Source organism: Lineus longissimus, chromosome 9 (assembly GCF_910592395.1).
Source record: "Lineus longissimus chromosome 9, tnLinLong1.2, whole genome shotgun sequence".
Lineage (NCBI taxonomy): Eukaryota > Metazoa > Nemertea > Pilidiophora > Heteronemertea > Lineidae > Lineus > Lineus longissimus.
Genome location: NC_088316.1, coordinates 18,994,329 through 19,019,172, shown reverse-complemented (window position 1 = coordinate 19,019,172; position 24,844 = coordinate 18,994,329). Strand labels below are relative to the sequence as shown.

The window sequence follows — 24,844 nt, the reverse complement described above, 5'->3', positions numbered from 1 at the left end:
CGTCTTAGCAACAGTGACGACCACACACAACTTTGCGCAGGAAAGCGCTCAGCTGATCTCTTGGACAAAAAGTAACCAAGAATGTCCTTAAACACCAAAGGAAAATCGCAACTAGAACAAAGCCCGCCTATCTTGGCAGATGGACAGCTTTTGCCGCCGTTGAGTAAGATCGGGCGAGCCAAACCAAAACTGAAATCAAAAAAGCCTCGATCCAAGCAACAGCTGCCGAAAATAAAAACCCAGAATATCGACGTGATGGCAGAGGGAATGGACTTCAGCCGAGGAGAGGGCAAACTCTATTTCGACGGTCACGAATCCGCGGCAGCGTCCCTGCAAAATTTACGTAGTGACGCTCGGTAGGTAGGGGGCATGAGGGGAGGACCACAATTGATAAGTCAAGCTAGGGACTTCTAAAGACAGATTTACCTTATGCCTAAATCTTTGAACCTATGAAAAAATTCAACTCCGAAGATGAAGTCCCAATATTGCACTGCACCCAATGTTCCCTGTGACGCTCCATGACTGCGGCTCTCGTACACTGGTGCTGCAGCCCGGGAACTGCATCTTGGCATAGCAAGTGGTTTTCAATCGAAAAATGGGGAAATGCAGCTCATTATTGTTTTGTTTATTCATAGTTTTACCGTGGAGCCTACGCAGCTTTCGCCACCGCCAGACAGCCAGACGACTGATTTAGAATCTCTTATAGCAAATGTAAGAACCTTTATATAACATGACCCATTCGCTGGGCTATACGTCGGGGAGGGGAAGGGGGGGGGGGGGTGCCCAGCCTAACTAGCCAGGCTATAGCGAGTATTCATCATAACCTTGAGGTTGGAACGTATTGAAGCAACATTGGACGTAGCTGCAGTCGGCTGATGAATGGCATGAAAGTGCTCAGCATCTCAGGATGTGGTTACACTGGCCCAAACTACATGTAATATGATGCGTAGTCTTTTTATTCCCTCAATTTAGTCTAAGTCAAACAAGATTAAGAAAGCCCTTTTAGTGAATTCAGCCGCCCTGACCTTCTCACAAGCCCTTGCAAGCAAAGGACGCGAAGGTCGCTTCAAAAAGCTGGCACGAATGGTCAAGGCGAATCTCCTATGGTCGAAAGAGTCGGACGACAAGGATGAAGGACGTAATGATAATCAGTCATTTGTTGTGACGAATACTGAGAACGGCCAGACGGAGACGGTGTCGTTTAACCCGACTCATTACAAAGCTCAGGGGAGAACGTATGGTGGACTGACTGCGAGCACGAAGAAGATTCTGCTGACGAATCAGGATGATAGAACGGAGGAAGACCTGGAGGTGCTAAAGGTAAAGACGCCCAGAGGGGTTCAGAGGTTGTGCTTGTCTACCCCGCCAGCGTAGACCTGAAAGTTCTCAAGGCATAGACGCCCTGATGGTTTCAGACATGTCAGAGGTATATGTCCTCGTCCTTCCCGTCATAGCGTAGGTATAGCAAGCTGAGCTAGAATCGGGAGCACATATAGGGATGTGTCTGCGGGGCCATATATACTCGAGGACCGGAGGTGGTGATTAGGTAACCGACTCATTTTGTAGATGGCGATACTGAAGCTACCCATCAATAAAGGCGTGTCTCGGGTTTACAATAGTTATACAGTTATTCGCTCACTGCAAATCAAACTGGCGGTCTGACTGTAAACTCGGTCAGGTGCTGTCAAAATTATCAAATTGAGACCGCGCTTGACCTAGTAGTTTACCGTATATGTCCACTTGGTTGCCCTGCTGCACATTTGCGCAGTATGTTCATGTATACATTGCCTTATCTTCGGCACTTTCGGTTACAGCCTTTTGATGGGGGCGGCTGTAACGTACCCACATATTTTGTATCTCATTTGGAGTAACACTGCTCTCCTAGTGTTTTTTCTCTCCGTTTCACGTCCCCCTGACACGGACTCGTTCTGTTCCAGCGTATCGTCGATCGGTTGAAGTGTTTTGAGAAATACTCGACCAAGGTTCGGCAAGAGATGGCAAGAGTCGTGGAATATGACTCCTTTGATGATGGCAAGGTCATCATCAAGCAAGGTCACATTGGTATCTCGTTTTACTTCATTTTCTCTGGAGCTGTCAGGGTACTCATTAGAGAGACGGATAAAAATACAGGTATGAAATGAAAAGCATGAGAAAATCACTATAAACTTATCCCCCGTCGTTGCTTCGGGATCATTGCTCAGTCTAGTCCGGCGGCATGGTCATGATAGAGAATCGAAGCCAGGCTCCAAAAGAAAGCGTAATGTAGGTCGACTGTACACTGTCTTCTCACTCAGTCGAGTAAAAATGAGTGTCATCGGTCGAAAAGTGCGATTGCGAGGTGCTGCCGTACTCAGGCTGCAAAATTGAGCTACAACCAGTTGGCTTTCTTAGCTAGTGCCTGTTCGAAATATCAGCGGCCGCGGTGTGCACAGTCGTCAGCCACTTACGAGCACTAAATTTAGTCTTTCTGCACACAGGTATCAGCATGAGCCACTGTATCGGTGAACTGACGGAAGGCTCCACGTTCGGGGAGCTCGCTCTGCTTCATAACATCACAAGAACAGCGACAATCATCTGCAAAGGTAGCGAGAGTGGAACATGCCCAGCCTATATTTTAGTGCCAGGACACCTTTTGAACTTTGTATCACTTGAAACACGAGTTACCGCGAGAACAGCACGATTTAACAAATTTTTCAATTGAGAAAATAAACCTCAGTAAGAGTAAGGCTATCTTTTGAAAACTAAGCCCCCGCCTAGTCTTACTTGACTATCATTATTATTGAAAGTCCTAATTTTCATTTGTAGGCCATTCTGAATTCCTCCGCGTGGACAAGGAGGACTTTGATATGGTTCTCCGCAGGAGTTACGAGTACGAATACAATCAGCGCGTAGCCGGTCTCAAGAACATCCAACTCTTCAGGGATCTCAAAGACGATGAGATAGAAGCCATGGCGAATAATTGCAAGTCGGTCGAATACGTCACAGACCAGGTGAGATCATTTTAGTTTTGCCCACGACTTTTTTCAATGGATCATACTGTTCCTGAACTTTTCCCCACCGACAGGGCTAGTCACCGAAGAACTATGTGAATTGATGACGGTGTTTTGGCTGATATGTTTGTCTCCCTTCAATTCTTCTAACAAACATTACAGGTTTAAAGTGGTTAGTAAGGCCTTCTGGTTGTGCCTTTGTCCTCATTAATCACTGTAGTGACCGCGGTTTTGAGGTCTACAAGATTTAGAGTAGACCTTTCCCTTGTCAATGCCAATGAGGCCCATCCGTCTAGAAAAGACCTCCGATCGATTGATAGTCCTTTTTTTCCTTTCAGGTTATCATAGGCAATACAAAGGCCATCTCCGAAAATGTTTATTTCATCAAGAGTGGTTCAGCCATCGTGATCCGGCAAATGATTATCATTCGTGAGCAGTTCGACAATGGACATGTGAAGTATCACTTTCCCAGTTCTCTTAGGCCTGGTTTCAATGTAGCTACGCAGAATGCCCGGGCAAGGAGACCTACCAGGATGTCCCTCTGCTCTCACATGATCGAGGAGAGGCACCTCATGTCACTGTGCAAATTACGCAGTGGCAGCTACTTTGGAGTAGGTAGGTAACACTTCATCTTATCTCATAAGGGACTAACAGAGTTACCAAGGGTATTATACCAAGCCTGTCGGATGCACACGACATGTTGCTCCTTACACTGTGGGAGTATGTTGACGAATGGTGTTATTTCATGCAAAGCAGAAAAGGGATAAATTAAAAAAAACCGTACATTTGTAGTCGTATTCCCTTCAAACGACAGCAATTGAACAAGGCAAGGCGACCTTCATCCACGTTTACAAGCAATGGTTTTGTTGTTTAATTTTCACAGGTGAAGATCTCATGGATACCTTTGTGGTTTCGGCAGAAAAGACGGAGGTTATCATGGTACCAAGGGTGCTATTTGTTAAGTACGGACAGCCAAAAATGCTTGAGCGAATGCGGATTGACTGGGAGACGGTGCTACCGGATATGAGGACAACATTCAACAGGTAAGCGAGAAGGCTGCATGGACACGATGTCGGACTCCAGCGACGTGGGGCATCCTGGCCTATTTGACCTATTGACCTAGTTTCGTGTAGTACATGTATATGACTAGCCTTGAAGTACAGTGATGAGACCTTGACCTCCAATTGCATGGCACAGGCTTTAAACTGGTCGTGGGCTATACCTGTATTGCGCTATGAACAATCTCAGCAAACAATGTGAAAAATCCTTTCGTCTTTGATTCTTGTTCCCAGGTACATCGAAGATAAGAAGTGGAGGGCCTACAGACAAGAAGTAGTTGATGAGGTCATCTCTAGGAGGAGGTCGGTCCGTTGCACACGTATTGAGGACGTTCCGCTCTCGTTTAGGCTTAACCTGGCCTTGTCGACCTCTCATTATCATCACTAAAGGTGTATTGTCGTGTCACATTTTTCCGATTGAGAGCTTTTATCGATACCTGCTACTGTTAAAAACATTTCTTCAAAAATACCACTCCTGTGCACTTTCTTGTGTCGTTATTCTGTTAGAGTTTCTCGTCACGTGTCACGGCCATCACTCCAAAGAATGTCATCTGATTACCAAGCGAGGGGAGGCCTGTTCGGAGGCCACATCTCTCCAAGAAAAGCTGTGGGGAACAGAGACAGATTTGAATTGCGTCACTACGCCACGTTCTTCAGGACCAATGGTGTAAAGGTTTGACCACTCGAACGCCAAGAAGAAGAAGAAGAAAAAGATTCTAAAGAATACATGTACTAGATATCTGAAAATGTTCCCTTTGTCTTATGCTAAAGATGATTGAGTTGAAAAGTTAAGTCATTAATCGATCAACTTCTTATTATGACACTACCGGTAGAATCCCGTCAATGCACATGGTGATCTATCATAGGACTTGAAAAAGATGATCACGATTATTACGTTGTGTCGAAATTTCAAACAAACATAGAAAACAAAATGATTGATCGACATGCATGTTATTATCTTCCATAAAGGTCGCTTTAACATTCAAAGCGTATATACATGTAGTTCGGAAAGAGGTTTCTCTTCGCTTTGAGCTAATCAAAAATAACTGAGGCTAGTAATTACTTCAAACTATTTTGCATGAAAAACAGCCTTTCTAATGCCAAAGCTGTCCCTTCAACAAAGAATATTTGTAGCTGGGCCACTAAAAAAGGGCATGGAATCTATGGGCCTAAACGTATCCTCGGGAATTTTAGACGCCGAAAACTTTTTAAAAAAACGAAAAAATATATTCGCCAGGGTTCGAATCTAAGTTGAATCGGCGCCTGATAAACGCTCATGGATGAAAAATGGAAAGAAAATATTTTTAAAAAATACGAAAAAAACTGATTCGCCAGGGTTCGAACCCGTGACCACCGATCGAAGCTATAGCGCAACGCTCTAACCGCTCAACCACCAGGGATTTAGTGTTGGACTGGAGATTTTTTGCAATCTGAAGACGAGCCCTCACAGGCCTTTAGGCTTCGCGCCATGATTGTGACTAGGTCTCGCTGGCGGAAGAGTAATTGGGTGAAAATAGTTCCAAGGTAATCGTATAATGCAATATTTCTACATATTTTTCTCAATATATCGTATTTATATAGCTCGGTGATTTAATAGAACATGTTCGCAGTTGATTTCAATGTTTGAATGGCTTTCTTAAACTTTTTTTAGAAGCGAGGTCAACAGGGTCAAAAGAAATAGTTTTTGGCGGCAATGATGTCCAGCAATGGCAGATTTGAATTGAGATTCGAGTCGATTCTCTTGGAATCGAGTTCAAGTCGAAGGTGCGCATGCACAGGGCAATCGTGTACGTTAAGAAAGTTCAGTGCACGTGATTTGAAGGGACAATTTGGGTGTGGGATATAGGTGACCATGAGATGAGAGAATATGAATCCAAAATGACCACATCTACTAACGTCGTTAGTTTTGATGTTAAGTTGAAAGGAGGCCACTCAGCAGAATCGGTTTCCTTTGCTAGGGGGACAGGCAAGTCCGTGGGTCGAGAATTTTGTATTCCTGAGTCGTGAGTACATCTCGATGACATATCCAGGACACACAATGCTCACTTGTTTCAAAGATACGATCAATATTATTTCAACTTGTGGATTCGGATCACCACATGATTTTTAGCTCCAGAACATGAAAACAATTCTACTGCCCACAGAATTGCTCTTTCCGAAAAATCATTTGTTGAGATGAATAAAGATTCATTGCATTCAATAATGCACATCAAATTTATACGAAAACAACAAGACAGTTATCAAAATGATACTATTTTATTGATGGAGATTCGGTATTTTTCAAAACCATTCTTGGTATGACCAACATCATCAGTCTATTGTAATAAACTGCTACCGATATTTACAGTGGCCTCATGTTAGCTGCACTCGTATCAGTGGTTTCGCCGCCATTGGCGTTCTCAATCTGGATATCTTCTTCGTCACATAACTTCAAAGAAAAACTCCCCTCAAGCCACTGAAAGCCATCTGAAGTGCAAGACGTTCTCGTTCCCGTAAACCCCATTATCCTCCCTCATAGGAAAATCTATCTGATACCGGCTGTTTCAGCCATTATTTTGTCTATGACATCCAGTTTTTATTATACCATGTTTCCAATTACAAATTTTCCTTTTAACTCAAAACGACTGCATTAAGCAACCCAGCTTAAAGGATGACGAAGACAAAAATATCTCGGTTCATTAACAGGCCGAATGAGATGTACATGTGCGATGGAATCATACCCTCTTTAATATTCAGCGTGGAACTGCACGCAGAAAGGCACTTAAGAAAACTTTTTTGTCACATATCTTTGTATCATAGATTTCATCATTTGTATTTTAAGTTCTATCCATGATATTAACCAAGTTAGCACAGTGAAATGCACCATTGATCTTAGTGATTTTATGATAGTATAACGATAGTGAACATTTTGAGAAGCGAGAAAAATAACTGACGATTTTAACTGTGCACTATTCATTTTCACTTCAACAAGATCTTGTACATTTCGGGAACCGAACAACACCCTGGGTTGTTGATGGCAGAAGCATCTCTGCATAATTCGATCGTTCAACAACAACAAAAAGAATTCACTCAGTTCTTTCGGCATCACTGCATTACATCTCCTAAAAGTGTCACTGCCACAGTATCGAATTTGATTATAATGTAAGGAACAAAACGAGACCATTATTGAATACACGCACAGGAAAAAAAGTAAATGAGGATGTGCATGAACAAAGGAGGTATCTGCGGGCGGTCTTTTATAGACAGATTTGATTACTACCAGTGCAGGTTGTCTTTCAGGATTAACAAGCTACCCTGCTAATGTGGCTTCTAAGAAATTTAAAGGCCAACGTTTTTTTACCTCAAATATTAAACAAAATGAAACCCAATTATCCTCTTATGCACTAAATGCCATTGTGAAATTTTATTTTAATTTAATTTAATTTAATGAATACTTGAAGACCGATACAGAAACATTGACATGCCTATTTGTATCTCACTGGCGTGTTTAGTTACTGTGCTATGGCCGTATTTGTATACATATCTAATACTAGCGGGGCACATGTCAATTATATACAAGAACGAAATATTCCTTCAAAGAAAAATGATCGGCATTGGATATCGTGTATCAATTTAAATTAACATCACTCCCACGACTGTCATACAAAAGACCTGAAGATTGAAACGGCACGAATGGCATTCTGAGGATGATGATATCGACCCCCTCCCCATCACTTTTACTTCCCTGGAACATTGAGGCTTAACCAGCCATATTTGCATTACTGGTACCGGTACGTAAATGTTTTCCATTTCGAAACTGAGTTCTCTGGATGACAAGTGTTCTTGGATTACTTGTTGAAAGCAGCATTCTATCTTTCTAAAAGACCGATTGGCAGTCATTTTACAACAGTACCAAAAGGAGATAAACCCTTGTAGATGAGATAACCGTGATAAAACTAACAATGGATATCTAATAAAGGCGAGAGTGATGGAATGAGTGTGATAAGTGGAAAAAGAATGATTAACAAAATATTTTGGGATGAAATACGGCTAAGAAAATATGGTGATGAAATAACTGAATGGTAAATATGTTTGCGGTGATGCTGGTAATGCTTTTGGGTCGTTGCTATGAATGGTGATAAAGATGATGGAAATATTTCAGTGATCGATGTATGATGAAAGATGCTGGTTTAGAGTGACCACAAAACTTCAGTGACTGATGATGGCGATATGGAGTGAATGAGCAAAATCTGAGCAACTCCTACTTCAAGGTTTAAGTACACAGCATAGGTTTGCTTTCAACAGGATGTCAGAGCCCGTCAACACGATGACACCTTCCACACATCTATAAGCACTGCTTATTATCTAATTGAGGCAAGTCAATGAATAACACATGAAGGCAACAATTAGAAGTAACAATCATCGATTTCAAAGGAAATGAGCTATATACAGCAAAACAAGCAAAATATTCTATTATAGTAAAGGTATATCGGTAAACCATCGGTTTATTTTGTTTGAGGGTTATCTGAACGTCAAGAGTCATTTCCTTTCCTTACAATGTAATGCTCTCAGCTAGAGAACGCCGATATGTGTGACACACAAACAACAAGATGATTGTTAGATGATGTGAAACATCGACGGATGCCTCGAATCTGCAAGATTCGGACCCTCGCCATCAAATGTGCCAGACGTGACGAAACATCACCCCTGAGAGTGTTGAAGCACCCCAAGCCAAGTACGTGCGAAACCCCACATCAATCTATCTTATTCAAATAGAAATTCAATAATCATAATTGAGTTTCGTATTGCCGTTCACAGCAAATAGTACTTGAGGAAAAATTCGGCCGATTCCATTTGGAGCAATCACTGACACTGCAATTCAATTGTCGTTTGAAAATTTTCAAGGCCATTAGCTCAGTCTCGGGTACCGCTCAACGATCTACGATGAGGTTATTTCCAGGTGAACCCGGCGTGTCGCAGCAGAAAAAAGACGGCATTATCGACGCAATCAAGCTGGCGGAATAGTGTGGTGTCACCGTAAGAATCCCGCGATCGATTTTTTGTTCGTAGCTCGACATTCCTTTAATTTGCTTACATTTTCTTTTGTTTTGCTACGTAATGCAAGACTGGCTTCGCTCTAGTCAAACTACTGTCACATTCAAGGTCCTCGTGAAGGTGTATTACGAGGGCCTCGTAGTCTCGTGTTGCAGTTTCATGTCCCGCCAGGAAAGACTGTACCATCCCTTGAGTGACGGTTTAAGTTATGGTCAATAGGGAACCAAGGACTACAATACATCAGAGATTAAAAGTGCATAATAGAATCATTCGTTCCTGGGCACTTTATTCTACGGAGTTTCCTCCAAAGCCAGTTGGTTTTAACTTGGGAAGCCTCTTTGAAATGTCTCGGCGGTGAAGATATATAGAGGCAAGTGAGCCAGCCCTGCGTGTAAGCAAACTAAAGGACTAAAGTTGCCAAAATTATTGATATATATTATGCATACAATAGCACACTATCTCAGACCAAACAATCTTTGTCAGTTATTGCTGAGTGAATTGAGGCAGAATGTTACCAAACACGAGTATACTCATAAAATGGGAGTTCTCTATTCGATATCAAAGGCATTGTTTCAGACAAAGATAATGGGAACTTTGGAGAGATAATGTATTCTCCGTCTTAAACGAAGGAGACCTGTTTGATCAGTTTACCTGAAACAAAGCACAACTTATGCGTCTCCTTTTTTGTGTCATTGGGTTATCTTTCATGCACGGCTAACAAACCATCATCTCTTCGGCGAAATTGAACTAAAGTACTTTTTGGAACTTGAAACTCCAGATAACCATGAAAAGTTTGGAAATAAAAAAGTTCAGTTCCAACCCGACTCAGTCAAGCTAGACAACAATCGATCTGTGTGGAGTTTAGTTAATGGTGTTGAGCCATCCGTAGTATCGCAGGCACGAAAACGAGATGGCTTTTTTTATGTCTGAGATACCTCATTTAAAATTGAACAGAGTAAAAAACACACGAACTCCGAACCGAATTGTGTAAGAAAAAAAACACACATTCACCGCGTCGAAAATAGGTTCTTGCTTTTGTCTAGGAAACAGATTGAACACCTGAGACTAGGTTGTAGAAAAATCGACTCGTAATTGCTCTTCGGGTATGGCGACGGCTTCAAGGTTTCACCAAGAGTTCTCTTGGTTACACTCGTGGAGATGATGGATTAATCCTGAGAGACTTGTCGTGAAAAATATTCCTCTGAAACGATTGAGGTGAGGTTGGCGCTTTTGGCACTCTTCAATAGCGGCATGTGCATTGTGGACATCTGATGCTACATGATGAGCCAGGTGTAATGAATCCTTATTGATGGAGGATTCATGCAATTATATATAATTCTTCAATGTCGGAGATTGTATAAAAAAGATCCGTAATGTATACTTGACTTCAAATAAAACTACTCCGATGGAGAGTGAACTTCTATGTAATGTAACCTGACCAGTCAAAAAATCTTGGAATATATAAACAACAAATCTGGCTTGAGTGATTGAACGTCGAGGAGCTGATAAAGCCAAGTAATACTATCGAAGATGTGGTAATATTACTTGTTTTTTGGGCGCTGGCATTAAAGATTCATAAAGCAAGGTGAAACAAATTAACAAGTACCAAAATAAATCAGATTTTCTCTTGTCACTGGGATCATAACATCACTCGGATATGAAATTCTTTTGAAATCTTAACAATTTAATTACTCACCACATAATGGGCCAAGTCATATCAAACCACGGTGCTAATCCATTTCTCTCGGATCCATTATCATGCTACATAGCTCACCCTCAGAATGTTTTCTGGATAGCTGCATAAAAGGAAATAAGAAGGACATTTCATCATGAGAGCGGCGTTCTTTGATGGAGCATGAAGCGTTGCGAAATCTCATCTTGCAAGCAACTTGTTCAATAGATCGTCAATCAACGTTAGCAAGATACGCCAAACCATGAAAACTCTCTTAAAGGTACAGATCCTTAGAAGTTGGAAAATTCTTGGAAAGCTTCGAGGGAATACTTAGATCACCTCTGAGAAAGGCGGACACATCAATCATAGACATCATGCCCAAAGGGTTGTCGCAGAGTGGCTCAGTGGTAAGACTGCTTTTCAAAATTACCGTCAGCGCCTGCCAACCCTGAGGTTGTGGTACGGTGCACGTCTTTATGTAATAGAGAGCGCGTAGGTTTCCGGACGGGTGTCCAGTTTCCTCCTACATGATATTATAGAGCTTATAATGTCCTAGCGGGCGCTGAGCTCTGAACTCAATACTTGTATCATAGAGAGTTTCGATACTTCTCTAACATCTTTCCTCAGATTACAATGGTATGGAATGTTATGATTATGATAAAGAATGATCAGGCCAATGTGGCAGGTTTCGTCGATATACAGAGCTCGGCCGATGCAGTCGAAATAGCCGGTTCTTCCGTCTGGGCATTAGACAACAAGAGTGTCATTATTTTCCAATGTATTTGATCCCATCGAGCTGATGAAATGAGATATTTACTCAGCCGCGGTAGACTATATATGAGCGATAAAGGTCTTTGCTTATCGGGTTTATTATTATTGGTTTTTCGTCACGAGAGTGAGCTGGAACTAATATCATCAATGGCCATCCATTTACGATGCAAAGAAAGGAAAATCTCATTAAGATGATACCATGAAATACAAATGATCTCAGACGGGATAAGGCTATGTCCCGTTCTTAGGTTTGCTAGTCTTGCACTGGCATTAGTCTGGAGACATAATCAAGTAGTAATCACCATCCACGCTTTCCGACATTGGTTGAAATGACGCGCAAATGGTCTTCTCTAAGCCGCCCTATCATTCGACAGTCGGAAGGGTCCAGCTGCCGTGACAGAGTCCCTATATGAATGCGCATGTGCTCGTCGATGAAGCAAATTCCATCCACCACTCCCAGCAATTGAAATTGTTTGACATGGCTGGTGCTGACAACCATATGACAGCCGAGGCGTGCCTTGTCTCGCTAACTTCAAACACACAATGACGAACATATCAAACCACCGAAATGGATTTAATCATTTCACTTCAGAACGTGCAAGCCAGAACACAACTGAAACATACACGAATGTCATCAGTGGTTTTAATTTATCGGACAGATGTTTGATTGTTTTTGGGAAGATTTGAATATCGCGTGCGTGACTGTCTGGATCTGAGCTTTTTTCATTTAAAACAGCCTCATTTATCGAGTATTTATGTTCGCCCATTCCAAAAGTAAAAGTGACAAGGACTATCAGCACGACAAGATGAGAATAGAGAATTGATATTGTGATCAGATAGCAATGTAGACAGATCAGGGCGTTTTCTATATTTTCCATTGAAGGAGTTTGTTCTGCGAAAGTAAAGTTGTGACATTTATTTCCTTTTGTTATCACCCCTCCAGAGAACCAAAGCTCAAACATGGGATGATGATGATACCGAAAACAGTAGACGAACCGGTGTGACGGGGATAGTAGTCCTAGGGCTGATAGTCCGTGTAACAATAGCCCGCATTGCTAAATGTTTTGGTTAGGGTTAGCGGTACAATAGATCATGCTGCTTAATTGGTCAAATACAATGCTACCGGACTATGACTCCAGGGGGACTATATCCGCTGTCACACCGGCTTAATGAGCAGCGAAGTATAAGTGACAATAATGAAAAACATAAGAAATACATGGGTGTTTTTATGAAATGTAGAATAGGTATGTACATGTAATGAAACTGAGGTGATATGTTGAAATGATTTGAGATGGCAAGAGTTAATGAAGATGTTGTAAAGTTGTATCGCCACAGCAATTAACATATCTAGTCAGTATCATACGAGTGTCGGTTGTCTCACCTGGCCTACACATTGAATTTTTATAGCGGTGTCTTGTGAGACAACCAATACCTTCATTTCGGTATCAATTCCTCATTAATCAGTCCACATCATAAACTACCTAGTGTCTGCTATGGCAATGGACATGGCGATGATTTTTTTCACTTGAAAGCCTATTCTCCCGAAAGATTGTTACCGGTGTAGAAGTTTAAAATGTCCTAGGATAAAATGTCCGGGAACAAAGGATTCTATTATGCGCTTCAATCTCTGAGCTATTGACGGTCAGGGTCTCTGTAGAACCATATTGCAGAATACAATAGGGCCGGACACTTTTTCAGGGGGGACACTTTTTACTTTTACACCGGGTCGTTCAAAACTCCCGTTGTTATATTATCAAAGCGTTTCTTGGTTGTTTTGCTTCAAATCCTTTTCATGATGTCTGTGCACGTTTTAACGTCCCTTCCATTATTCTTATGGAATGAACGGGTGCCAAAATTGGGTGTAGATTCCCATTCAATCATGGTGATGGCGAATAAGCGGGGTGTGGTTGAAATGTGTGGTGTTACCAATCGTCACATTGTTAGTCGTCATCTCACTTTGACTCACACTGTACATTGACCGGTGCTCTGGTATAATCAAGCTTCGTTTGCCGCAATGAAGAGCTTTCTGGAATCCTCGGCGAAAATTCTGGGACATAAATGCATAAATAATTGGGTTCAAACAAGAATTTGCGTATGATAAGACACGGGCGAACACTCGTAGGTAGAAAAACGCGTAGGTTCTCTCCCACGTATCGTAAGAGAAGCTTATCCACATATAAGTCAAGTGAAACGGAAACCAACACATTAAAAAGATGGCGACCAAAACAATCACCATCCGAGTCACTTTTCGTTTCTGCTGGAAACTGCTCCTGTTGCAACTTGGTTCCGGGGTTGGCGTTGCCCAGAGCTGAATGACCATCAACACACTCATGACAATGATGATAATCAATGGTATCAAAAATCCACAAATGAACAAGAATAAGAAATATATCGCCCTGTTGCTTCTGCTTCCCCAGTCGTCTGCGCAAAGAATTAACATCGGATTAGGGCCAAGGTTTGTGTAAACTCGTATAGTGTATAGTATAGGCCAGACTACTGAGCCTGCTATGGCTAGGATCCATACTGTGACTGCAGCGGCACAAGCAATGGGTGGTGTGCGCAAGTGTTTCGTTTTTAAGGGGTAGGCTACGGCCAGATATCTATCGGTTGCCATGCAGACCAACGTGAGAACTGAGGCAATCATGCCGAGGTACTGCACAAAATGAACAAATTTGCACATGAATTGTCCAAACGGCCAATTGTTAAGTGTGTAAATCACGGCATGAAATGGAACACAAAACACCAGGAAGAGTAAATCAGCGAATGCCAGATTTAGAATGAAAATATTTGTAGTATTCCGATAGTAAGTACGGTTTTTCACCACGACAACAAAGACGAGCGTATTCCCTACGCATCCCAGAATCACGACAATGGCGAATATTATGGGGACGAGAATGGCAATCCATTGAGGTACTGCGCCTCCGAAACTCTGTTCTAATGTCGAATTACTAGAATTCCAACCAGTCGAGTTTTCATCTGCTGTTAACGTAATCTCATGAGGAGACCCTCCGCTGTGGAGAGATCCTGATGGGCTGATCAACGTGGCCCTGACGCACTCCCCCACGCGGAGAACCAGGTCGGTCCCGTTGCAGGGTCCAAGGCGCTCGTAGCCGGGGTCGACTTCAGAGGACATTGTCATACTACTGGTCTTCCATTTATTTAATCTGAAAAGACAAAGTTAAAGCGGATAGAGTAAAATGGAAAGGATGTCAGGATCTTTCCCTTGTAGACAATCTTACTTATAGACCAACATACAGGAAATTGCTTCACCCAGGGAGCGGTTTGGCTTCACCATACCGTATATTTGCATTGTATCTTACAGTTATGCAACGGAGAGTAGATGCATTGCCTTCGGCAGACCATTTCCTATTAAAGAACATTTAATGTCAGCTCAGCAGGGCGGAAATGACGTTACCTAGCTTCTTTCGTAAATTCGTTGATAAACAAATAGTTTTTTTTGTTCCTGCGCAGATCACGAGAGTAACATAAGTGATGTTGCCATCAGGTGGTAGCAACCCAGACACATAGAGAGAATACATGTGACAAATGCTCAGGCGTAACATTGAAGAATGATGAAATGTGCAATGAAGATGTATATGACCTGGGGATAAACCAGCATTCACAAGACGATTTAGAAATATGAACATTAAACTCGCACAAAGCTTCGATCTAGTATCTTATCTTTAAAGTTCAAAGCCATGGTAAATAAGCTGTAATATGCCTTGGGGTGTAAGCGAGAGGAAAGAAGTTCAAATGTAATGAAAGCTTTTAGAGACTGTAAAAAGATGTTCCTTTGTGAATGGTTATTACAGAAGGGCGATATAACTAATTATTGCTAAAGCTGATTCTCTCAGGAATCGAGTTGTACTTGCGAGTGCACAATGAAGACGTTGATGACGATGACAATGACGATGTTGATGACAATGATGTTGATGATGATGACGACGACAATTACATTTTTTTAAAGTTACCGGTATCAAAAATTTGTTGTTGATAGTGGCACGCTAAATGTAGCGGGATGATGGGGCAAGCTCGCATTGAAAACAGGTTTAAGTACTAAAAAAACTCAAAAAGCTTCTTTCTTTCTTTCTGTGAGGACGCGCTTTGCCATAAAAGACCTACGAGAGTGAAAATTAAAAGATAAGGTATGGCATTATTGTTGGAGCGAGTCATGTGACGCCTTCCGAAAACGTTGGCTGCCGACTTCCGAGTATCGAGTAACGATGCTAATGGGCGTTTCATAAATAAAACTGCTGTTACGTTTGATAATTCGTCACATTACAACCCCAGAAGCGCTTTTATTGCACGTGCAACTTAAACTTCGTGATCACCATCTATTTTGATATTTGGTTACTTTCCTCCCGCTTATTTTCACAAAAAATCACATTATCAAAAGCAAACATGCGCGGTGAAAGCTAATAGTATTGGAAGTAAATGTCGTGTTACTTTATTACCCGATGGATTATCAACCAAATACCTCATGGAAGCCAAATGAGCCAGGTAAAACCAAGACTTGGATATTACTTTTGATACCAGAATGAACAGATTGCACGCTATGGTTATTTTTACGAAGATCGTATGGTTTGCTCTCGCCCTAAGAATCACCGAGGGCAAAGGTCTCGGAAAGGCTATAGGAAGACAAGTCTCATCCAATTTCCTACCACACGCAGCGCTGAAGCCCGTAGCATGCCCAGTTAAGGTGTCCGCTGAAACGAACAAATAGGGCAAACTGGGATGGATTTCGGGCGTGGCTGTGACTAAAAATGGAGGTTGTTTATTGTAGCGAGTGGAATGGCATGTTATCTTCTGCATCAACATCACTGTAACATGGCACGACTACCAGAAATAACCTCTCGAGCTTAATTGCCTTCCCATCCCTTACTCATTGTGCGTGTGGTTGTACGCTTCTCGATCATGTTCTCGGCTTATTTTTGCTTTTCTGATAAATGTATCAAAAACACCAAACGAAACTTCGCATCAAAACTCTTCCATCAGAGGGGATTTTCTTTTACCATACGTCATAAGAACGTTGAAATACCCATGTCATTGCCATATTTAGACTTCTAAGAATCGATTATACATGAAAATTGTAATGGGAGAATGCATTAAAATGGGACAACAATACCATTTTCTTTTAACCTCAAGTGATTCTTGATATAAGCGCTGTTTTGCATAAACAGGCTCAATCAGCCAAAATAGAGACAGATTAGTAACCCAAACAAAGGCTTTCTGAAAAAATGTCGCCGCAGAAATATGAAAATGCTTTCGCCCACCGCTGCGGCAAGAAGCTGATAAAAGAGAAATAATACACTTGCTTCCCAGCCACCGATTTATTCAGAAGACATCCAATCGCCATTGATAGACCACACATCAGTTTCGTTTTCTTTGCGGTTTTTTTACAAAACACCTCAGTTCAAGACCGCTACTCGCTTATAACTGGCATTCTGTCGAATAGTCAAATCGCATTTAACTTGACAGATAGTCAACATGGGAATTAGAAAATAGGTTGAATTATTCATTTTCGTCGCGGTAGGCATTCATGATCACTGATAGAAAGAGGCAAACCAATCGCTCTGGGATAAATTTCCTTGCATACTCATGGTTTGTGCTTTTTACAATTCAAAAAGCTGTGACTTGGAAACAAGTCTCCCATTAGTGCAAGATGAGAAATCGTTTTTCGGTTGGCCTTCGCTCCAACAATTTACAGCTTCGTGGAGAATGAAATGTGGCCCTTTTGCCGAAATTAGGAAAATTATAATTTCATGCCAGTTTTTGAGAAAGTGGCAGTGACCGATATCGATGGTCCGCTCTTTCCGATGGGGCCGGTTGGTTAGCCGCCAGCTGGTAATTAATTATAGTGTACAAACTGCCTTCTCGCCAGGCATTAGATATAGAAGTTTGGAAGTAAAGAGTGTCTCATAAGCCAAGGCTGACTGATCCTTTCATTAAGGGTGACACTGTATATGTGAAATCTAAAGGATGGCTCTGCTACCATGTTACTTCAGAGTCGATGAAGACGAGGGAGTCTTAGTTGCTTTCTGATCTTAAGAAGTTCTAAGTTGGCAATCTTCTAAATAACTGATACGCATTTATTGTCATTGGAATCACGTTTAGAGCACATTAGGCTAATGAAAAAGTAAAACGTCTGAGGCTAGGTCTATCAAAGATGTTAACTGAAGTGCTGCACGAAGCAAAGAGCTTCTTCGAAACCTGTGGCACTTTAAAAAGGAAACCACAGTCTAGAAATAAAAACAGGTTGGAATTTGTCAGATTTTCTTTCTTTTCCGCGATCCGTCCCACTGAGTGCATTCATAATTGACATCCTGTTCTAAAAAGAGGTGTTGGAAAATGCGATGTTATGTTCTCGCGGAAAGGAATTTTCATGATGATTTCTATAATGAACTAGTGGCTTCATTAAAGTTCATTGGGAAAAATTAAACGGAATGTTATTGCCTCTTGAGGTTCCCTATTATCTACACATAATTGAGGGAGACAGAGGATACTAAATAATGTACATGATAAAATAAGACAATCCACTTTTCAATTCGAATGTTTACATCTAGTTCATCACCCCTGATAGACAATCAAGGTAAACACAAGACGAGCGAGACAATTCTACTGCTCGTTGAATGCATACTTCATGCACTTCATGCACTTTGTCATGATGCATTGTACATGCACTCAGCACTTATTGCCTGTTTGAATCAGAGTCTTTCTAAAAAGACTCTGCTTGATTAAAATCTCCTCTTTCTATACTTCCATCTAACAAATACTATGCACATGGATCATTCTATGCGATGGACCTTAGTTATGTTAGTGCACGTAGTGTCACCAAATATCCAGTGGAGTTTTATGTGCGAGAAAATGTCAACATCTTTGATGTTAAAATTAATCTTAAACTCGCGCCCACTACAAGTGTTTGATTCACCTTTGAAGAATTCTGTTAGCTATCAACATTTCATTCCATTTTCAGAAGTGAGATTTTCTGTAATGGTTTTTAGATTGAACTCGACTTAATCCTTCTTTTGATCACAATTTCCCCGAGCCCGATGGTTTCTAAATCTGAACTCACGTTGAAATTATCGGGTCTGTGAGCCAGGTACGTGGCGCGGAGATCGATGGCATGATATGTCGCCGTGCGAGTTGCATGAAGTTTCATCAATCTGATGTGGGTGATCGCAGATATTTTAAAAAATCGTACAATGATAGCATTTACATGGAAGGAAATGTTAGGGGAGGGCTTAGAATTATCATAGAAAGATCTGGTTGGGGTTAGCAACATATTAGAGCTAGGACTAGAACTAGAACTTGTAATGATATGCAAGGCAGGGCCCACCTAATACTAGTTTTGGGAACTAGTTTTGACGTTCCACAAAAGAGGAAATCAATATGAAATTTAGAATTTTTTCGATGACGTTGAGCCCATTCTGAAATGAGACGCTGCTGAGTCCACCTCATCCGAGGTCAGAATAAGACGGTAACCTATATCTCGTGATGGCACACCAATAAACAACCGATTCATTCTTCCAGAGCGTCAAGCAATGTGACGCTGAGATCAACTCAATAAAAACCCAACTCGATGACAACGAGTCCCTTTTCATGTGGTTAACCATGATGAGTTTAGATAACGCGGCAAATGTCATTTGCGCGGATAGCGGCGCTCAGCGAGTCAAGCTGCCCCCAAGTGCCATAGAGAAGCTACCTGGGTATGACAGATATCAGAACTACCATTACCAATATAGATAGGAAGATATCAAACCTTGTTAACTTTTTTTGTCGACACGTTATCAGAGTTAACCCCCTCAACTCTTTTGTGGTTTTCAATAATTGGAACGGAAGCTTGTGACGACGTACCCTATTTGAAATTCATCGCCAGATTTAAGAATTAAAAAAAAACCTAACTGCAATCAGTTCTTGAAATGTGTTATTTCTATTGATACACTTTATATAGTGCTGACATTAAGAATATCGATTTAAGCCATTACCGCCGATGTTTCTCTCCGTTGGGAATTCTCAGGTTGCTTACTGCGGGAAATATGATGATAAGCAATGAGCTGATCGACAAGACTGGTGTCGTCCAATTGCATAGTTGACGGTGTATCGGATTAAGAGTCCTCTCATTCTTGGTTCTGCAAATATTCATAACTATCTTGATGTCAAGAAACTGCTTGGAAGAAATAGTGGAAGAATGCGGACTGATAGTTCTGTAACATTTTACAAATAGTGGAGAGTTTCTACTCAGTGACAAAGTTTTCACAATAAACTGATTACGAGATGTAATTTTCTAAGTTTTGACGATAAAGATCCAAATCGTTTGTTGTATCATATTGGTATGAGGATTTGTGGTTTTTTTTCTTTTGATATCACAAACTCATTTATACATTTACTGTTACTAGATAGTTACCTCTGTTCAGTCCTACTTCTTGGCAATCGACACAATAACCGATGAAACTAGTGGCACTCGTTGATGCGCGGGAGACTCACTCTCGCATGCCGAGGAGAGAGACATCCTAAAAAGACAAAAAGCCAACAAATCAAGACTTGCTCTTCCTTAAAGAAAATGACTGCAAGCATAACAGCAAGTCAGACTCTGCAAAACACTTGAGCAAAACTGACATCCGAGATTTGAGAATTCTCCGTCGCTTACGGGTGAAAGAGTGGTAACGAGATTTCGAGGGGCGCGTTCATGGCGTTCCTCGAAGCCTCGAGGGCTACCGCACTAACTCGATGACTAAGTGAATGAAGCGACAGTCGAGTGCCCGCCGATTTCATGGCCTGCAGCCACCGGTAATTGATATAATTAAGATTGAATGACCTGAATCGGAACCTTGTTAACCGATCTGAAACCATCGCTATTGCTCTCTCCTAATACATTCTACAGTTGCAGTTCGATGATAAATGCATCGACCTCGTTCTGTTAGCCAAATGGACAAGGGCATTGATGTCCCGTGTGGTTGGCTATCCTCAGCTGTATATTGTTCTTGAGAAGCCAGATTACGGTTTCTAACTGGCTGAAAAAAATACGATGGAAGTCGATGGTAAAGGTCGATCCTGAATTCCTCCCTTGTGCGTTTGATCATCAGCAATTAAATGTACAAGCAAGGATCATTGGCCTTTTAGAAATGTTACAGTATCAGTGCTGCGTCACTGGGTTTTGATGCTGTCTCTTGGATAAAATTTCACATCAATATGACCAATTTTAATATGCCTGGTAGCTACGTATCGGCTAAACTCACGATGATATCCGAAAGTATTGAAAATCGATGACAGTCATGACCAATCCAAATTGGTCGGATTAAATTTTGTCGCTATTCTATAGAGCAGCGAATTGGAGGAACTATAAAGTGGTCACAAGATCCGGTGTACCGTTTCTGATCATCTCCTCCCATTGTTAAGAGATGCACTCTCTGGTAAACACGATGTTTCAAAGTCACAGTCTCTCTATCGGTCTATTGTATGGAAATACGCAGATATGTGGAACATTAACATTCCACCGGGACTAAACATGACACCCACTCATAGCGAAAAGCATCCGTTGTTGACAATACCTGAGAGTTGCAGACCTAATCCAGCTGCGTCCATTGTTTAGCCTTGGCAGAAAAGGATGTGTTTTTGTGCAGTCATATGATAACCGATGCAAACACGCACGTTTACTTAGTGATGTCTTGTTTAAACTCCGATGTTATGGTCTTCGATGATAATGCCTCCTTTTTTCCAGCGAGCTCACTCAGAGCAAATGTTTTTAGGATCACATTATACGAAATATTTACACATGCCGACGTCCCATTTGACCATTTGACGCCAGAAATGCACATGGATTAAATATGAGGCTGGTGCCGCTTGTGGCTGTAGGCCATGTCTTGATGAAGAGGTTGCACACTCAGCATCGTAAGGAGTTAAAGTAACACGACTGAAAGAAAAGAGAAATAACAAAAAGGCCTCGATGAGAATCAAACCCATGATCTGTATTCTTGACATGCGCTTTGGCCAACTAAGCGACGAGGCCAGCTTGACGTCTTCAGCATAAAGTCATGTAATAAACATCAGTGCTAGTTGAACGTCAACCCTTCTTTCACCAAGAAGATGTCTAAGATCATGTTCTAATGCACTATCAGTAAGTCGCGCAAGATTTTTATTGATACACTTCGTATAAAGAATGAAGCATATTTCCGATTGACATGATCATTGATTTTATAGCCTGCTATGCTGTACCATTCAAGATTTCATAGACTTCAAGTTATTCTAGAAATCTTTTCACTGGAAACGGTATAAGTAAGTTCTGTTCATTGATTTACCAATTACGTTATTGTACTCCAATCGATTATAACTGTACGGTTTGAGAAATATTTGATAAAAGAGAATACATTTATTGTTGGTGATACGTCAAAGCATGGGTTGGTAGGTGTATATGGCTTACAACATGAAGACTCCATACCTTCAAGTCGTCTGACGAGGAATCACACTTTGCGATGAGTAACGACACAAGTGTCACAACGTGTGCCATGGCCTTGATTCCTTCCTAACGAAAAGTTATAATCATACCTATGATCACATATTTAGTATGGCCAATACTTCTCAATATCTCGCGATTGGTGATAATCGTGTACGTGAGCAACGTATCATGTTTCTTCCACATTTCTGAAGGAACTACAGCAGGCATCGATACAGCGAAACAAAGGACAGACGTAACATAGAGTCGAGCTTATCGATGCAAAAGTGATTCGTTATGATATTTTACCGTAATGCAAATGCCGGATACTTTATCATAACGAGCATGCCCTTTGCTGTTCGAGGTGTATCCGCGAGGTTATAATTGACTTTTTTCTTTAGACAAGATAGGTACTAGGTGTGCATGTTGAATGTATATGTCATTTATTTTCACAACTCACCCTGTAAATCTGTCTACGTGTGCACATCGTGCCATCTGAGGCCAACCCAAGTATGCCTCGCTGATGATATCGCAAAACTAGAGGGATGATGTCTGACATAAAGGATGAATGCCACACCAAGTTAGTTGATGGCCACTCATTTGCTGAGCCATTCGAGACCCTCATAGGTCGGTCTCAAAGAGAATGCGCTACGTTCTGTATTTTGGTGCTACGATGCGCCACTTTTGACATTGGATGGAATGGTGACCAACTGGTTTGCGACATGAGCAACAAAACGGGAAACTGTTTGGAAAAGGGGGACATTGCACGAAAAGAGGGATACAAGATATTTCGAAAGAAGGTAGGATATCCACTGATTGACCGCCACCTTGGTTACCTCGGGTTTCAACAGAGCCGGGCTGAAACTTCCAGCAGATGTACACGGGGATGTACAGAGCAATGTACACGTTTGTTCATGCACTTCAGGCAGCCAGCATAGCAGATGGCCAGTGGATTCGTTGACTTCTAGGTCATAATGAAGGTCGAGTGATATATCGTGTTCCTGATCGAAGAGACCTTCAATTGTTCGAGTAACATGACTATTTAAGTATTATCATCTCTCTGATATTACATCGCAGTTGCCTATTACGTGGTTACGCCTGTCCAAATGCCAGGGTGTGCGCTGAAACAGGATTGACATAAGCGTGCGAAATTAGAGTAAGATAAACGGAGCCGTTTAGCTTCATCCTGAGGAAATCAAGATATCATTCTCCGCTTCTCACACACCGAATTCTACAAATCATGTTACAATGTCGTGATGTAACACTATTGTGTGAGAGCCTAAGAAGCGAACATCTAACCCTGATTTCCTGAGGATGCATACTTTGTAAAAAACAATACGAAGTTTTGGGCATGTGTGTACTTGTAAGTTCAAAACGTACGATGAGTATAGATATTCCAAAAGTTGGTAGTTCTTCTTCAGAGCAAATTTGCACAGAAATACAAGCTAGCTGCTTTACGTCGGTTCATACCGCCATTGCGGGTCGCGCTTGCTCCAAACGAGAACATGAGGTATCTACATGACCACAATTCCAACTCAATCGTCCTGGTGCACTCGTTTTCTTCGCGGATCATAGCAGATATCTTAGCCTATCAATGCCAAGACTCTGGTGATTACAAACTTGTAAAAAACATGTCTAAACTTAATATAAGATATCACAAATGTTTTCCAGGAGTTTATGATATGAAGTTGATGGTGATGTGCCGTGCTAGTGAAAGTGGGCGCTGGCATATTTATTACAAATTGTTGGATATTTCAACTGGACGTCATAGACAAATATTCATACCTCATGCTCACGTCTGTTCCAAAGAGTCGCACTCGCGGCACGATACGCCGCTTTTCACGGAGGAAACGATCCTTGTAGGCTGCCATGACACTTCAAATAGTGCGTTAGTTTTATATTACACCATATTCAATATAACATGGCGCCAAGGAAATGGAACTCTCACGTCAGTGCACAGTTGGCCTACAAGAAGTAGGGCATTCATTTTGTTTCGGGTGTTTGGTTCGATTATTATGAGCTTAGATGTCAACATTACAGGACCGCAACGCACCCTCCAATTTTATCCTCTGTTACCACCACTAAAAAAGCACATCAAAATAAAATCGTTCAAACACCTTGTGTCTCAAAGGACAACGCTACTGAAGGATTTCTATCAAAGGTACCCAGCCATAGTCTTAATGGTCGTCTACACTAATCAGATCATTAAGGTAGATAGTGTCACGATGTTTAGAGTTTTTTGTATTCCATATGATCCTTGGAATGACGAATTCAACTTTAGTGATAAAATCAGTTTAATGATAAACAATCCTACTTTAATGATGGTACGAAGATACGCCTCTGAAAGATGGTATTTTGTTCATTCAAATGGAGACTTATCTTCACCAGTTCCAACTAGACCTAGTATCCCTGAACAAGATAACGGGAGGACGAGAACATTTAAGTACGCGAAACTTTACAAACCAGTTGGTTAAGTAAATAATAAGATACGTAGAAATTATTACTTCAGCATTCGTCAGCGTGTGACATTCCTGATGGTAATTATATACATGTAGGTTGTGTCGTTCATGTCGTGTCCTTATAAATACATGTATTATGCCGCAGCATCCTGATTTTCGCGATTGCATCACCACATACTCTGACTTCGTAAACTTAAGAAATTTGAGGCCAAGATTGAGGAAGAACATACAGTTGACAGCAGTGGGATGCCATGTGATACAATGGATCTCGCAGATGTCAGCCGCGTGTTCCAATCGAATACAGCGATGAAAAAAACTGATTTTGAAACCAAGGAAATTGCCTTTGAGACTGCTTGCTTTTACTGACTTGATGGCCATCGACAGATACAGCTGAACAATACTGAAAGAAAAGCGAAATAACAACGAGGGCT

General features: G+C 41.4%; 2 protein-coding genes across 2 annotated transcripts in view; one reads left to right on the top strand and one right to left on the bottom strand.

Annotated features, from left to right (window-relative positions):
• Nucleotides 1-81: 81 nt before the first annotated feature.
• Nucleotides 82-4,436, top strand: LOC135494101 (uncharacterized). Its single transcript, XM_064781852.1, has 9 exons — nt 82-356; nt 636-711; nt 973-1,320; nt 1,938-2,130; nt 2,478-2,582; nt 2,806-2,990; nt 3,329-3,605; nt 3,874-4,033; nt 4,283-4,436. Exons 1-9 carry the CDS (start codon nt 82-84, stop codon nt 4,434-4,436), a joined length of 1,773 nt encoding a protein of 590 aa, XP_064637922.1.
• A 2,995-nt stretch (nt 4,437-7,431) lies between these two features.
• LOC135494168 (galanin receptor 2a-like) overlaps nt 7,432-24,844 on the bottom strand; it is a 50,663-nt gene continuing 33,250 nt past the window's right edge. Inside the window, exons 3-4 of the mRNA XM_064782008.1 lie at nt 19,930-20,035; nt 7,432-14,689 (exon numbers count right to left, since the gene is read on the bottom strand). Of these exons, the coding sequence (XP_064638078.1) occupies nt 13,399-14,664 (1,266 nt within the window). The 5' untranslated portion in view covers nt 14,665-14,689; nt 19,930-20,035 and the 3' untranslated portion in view covers nt 7,432-13,398. The remainder of the gene's footprint in view (nt 14,690-19,929; nt 20,036-24,844) is intronic.

Coding starts and splice junctions, on each gene's coding strand:
- LOC135494101 (XM_064781852.1), top strand. CDS start 82: ATGTCCTTAAACACCAAAGGAAAATCGCAACTAGAACAAAGCCCGCCT. Junction 2,991..3,328: donor TCGAATACGTCACAGACCAG/GTGAGATCATTT, acceptor TTTTCCTTTCAG/GTTATCATAGGCAATACAAA. Junction 4,034..4,282: donor ATGAGGACAACATTCAACAG/GTAAGCGAGAAG, acceptor TCTTGTTCCCAG/GTACATCGAAGATAAGAAGT.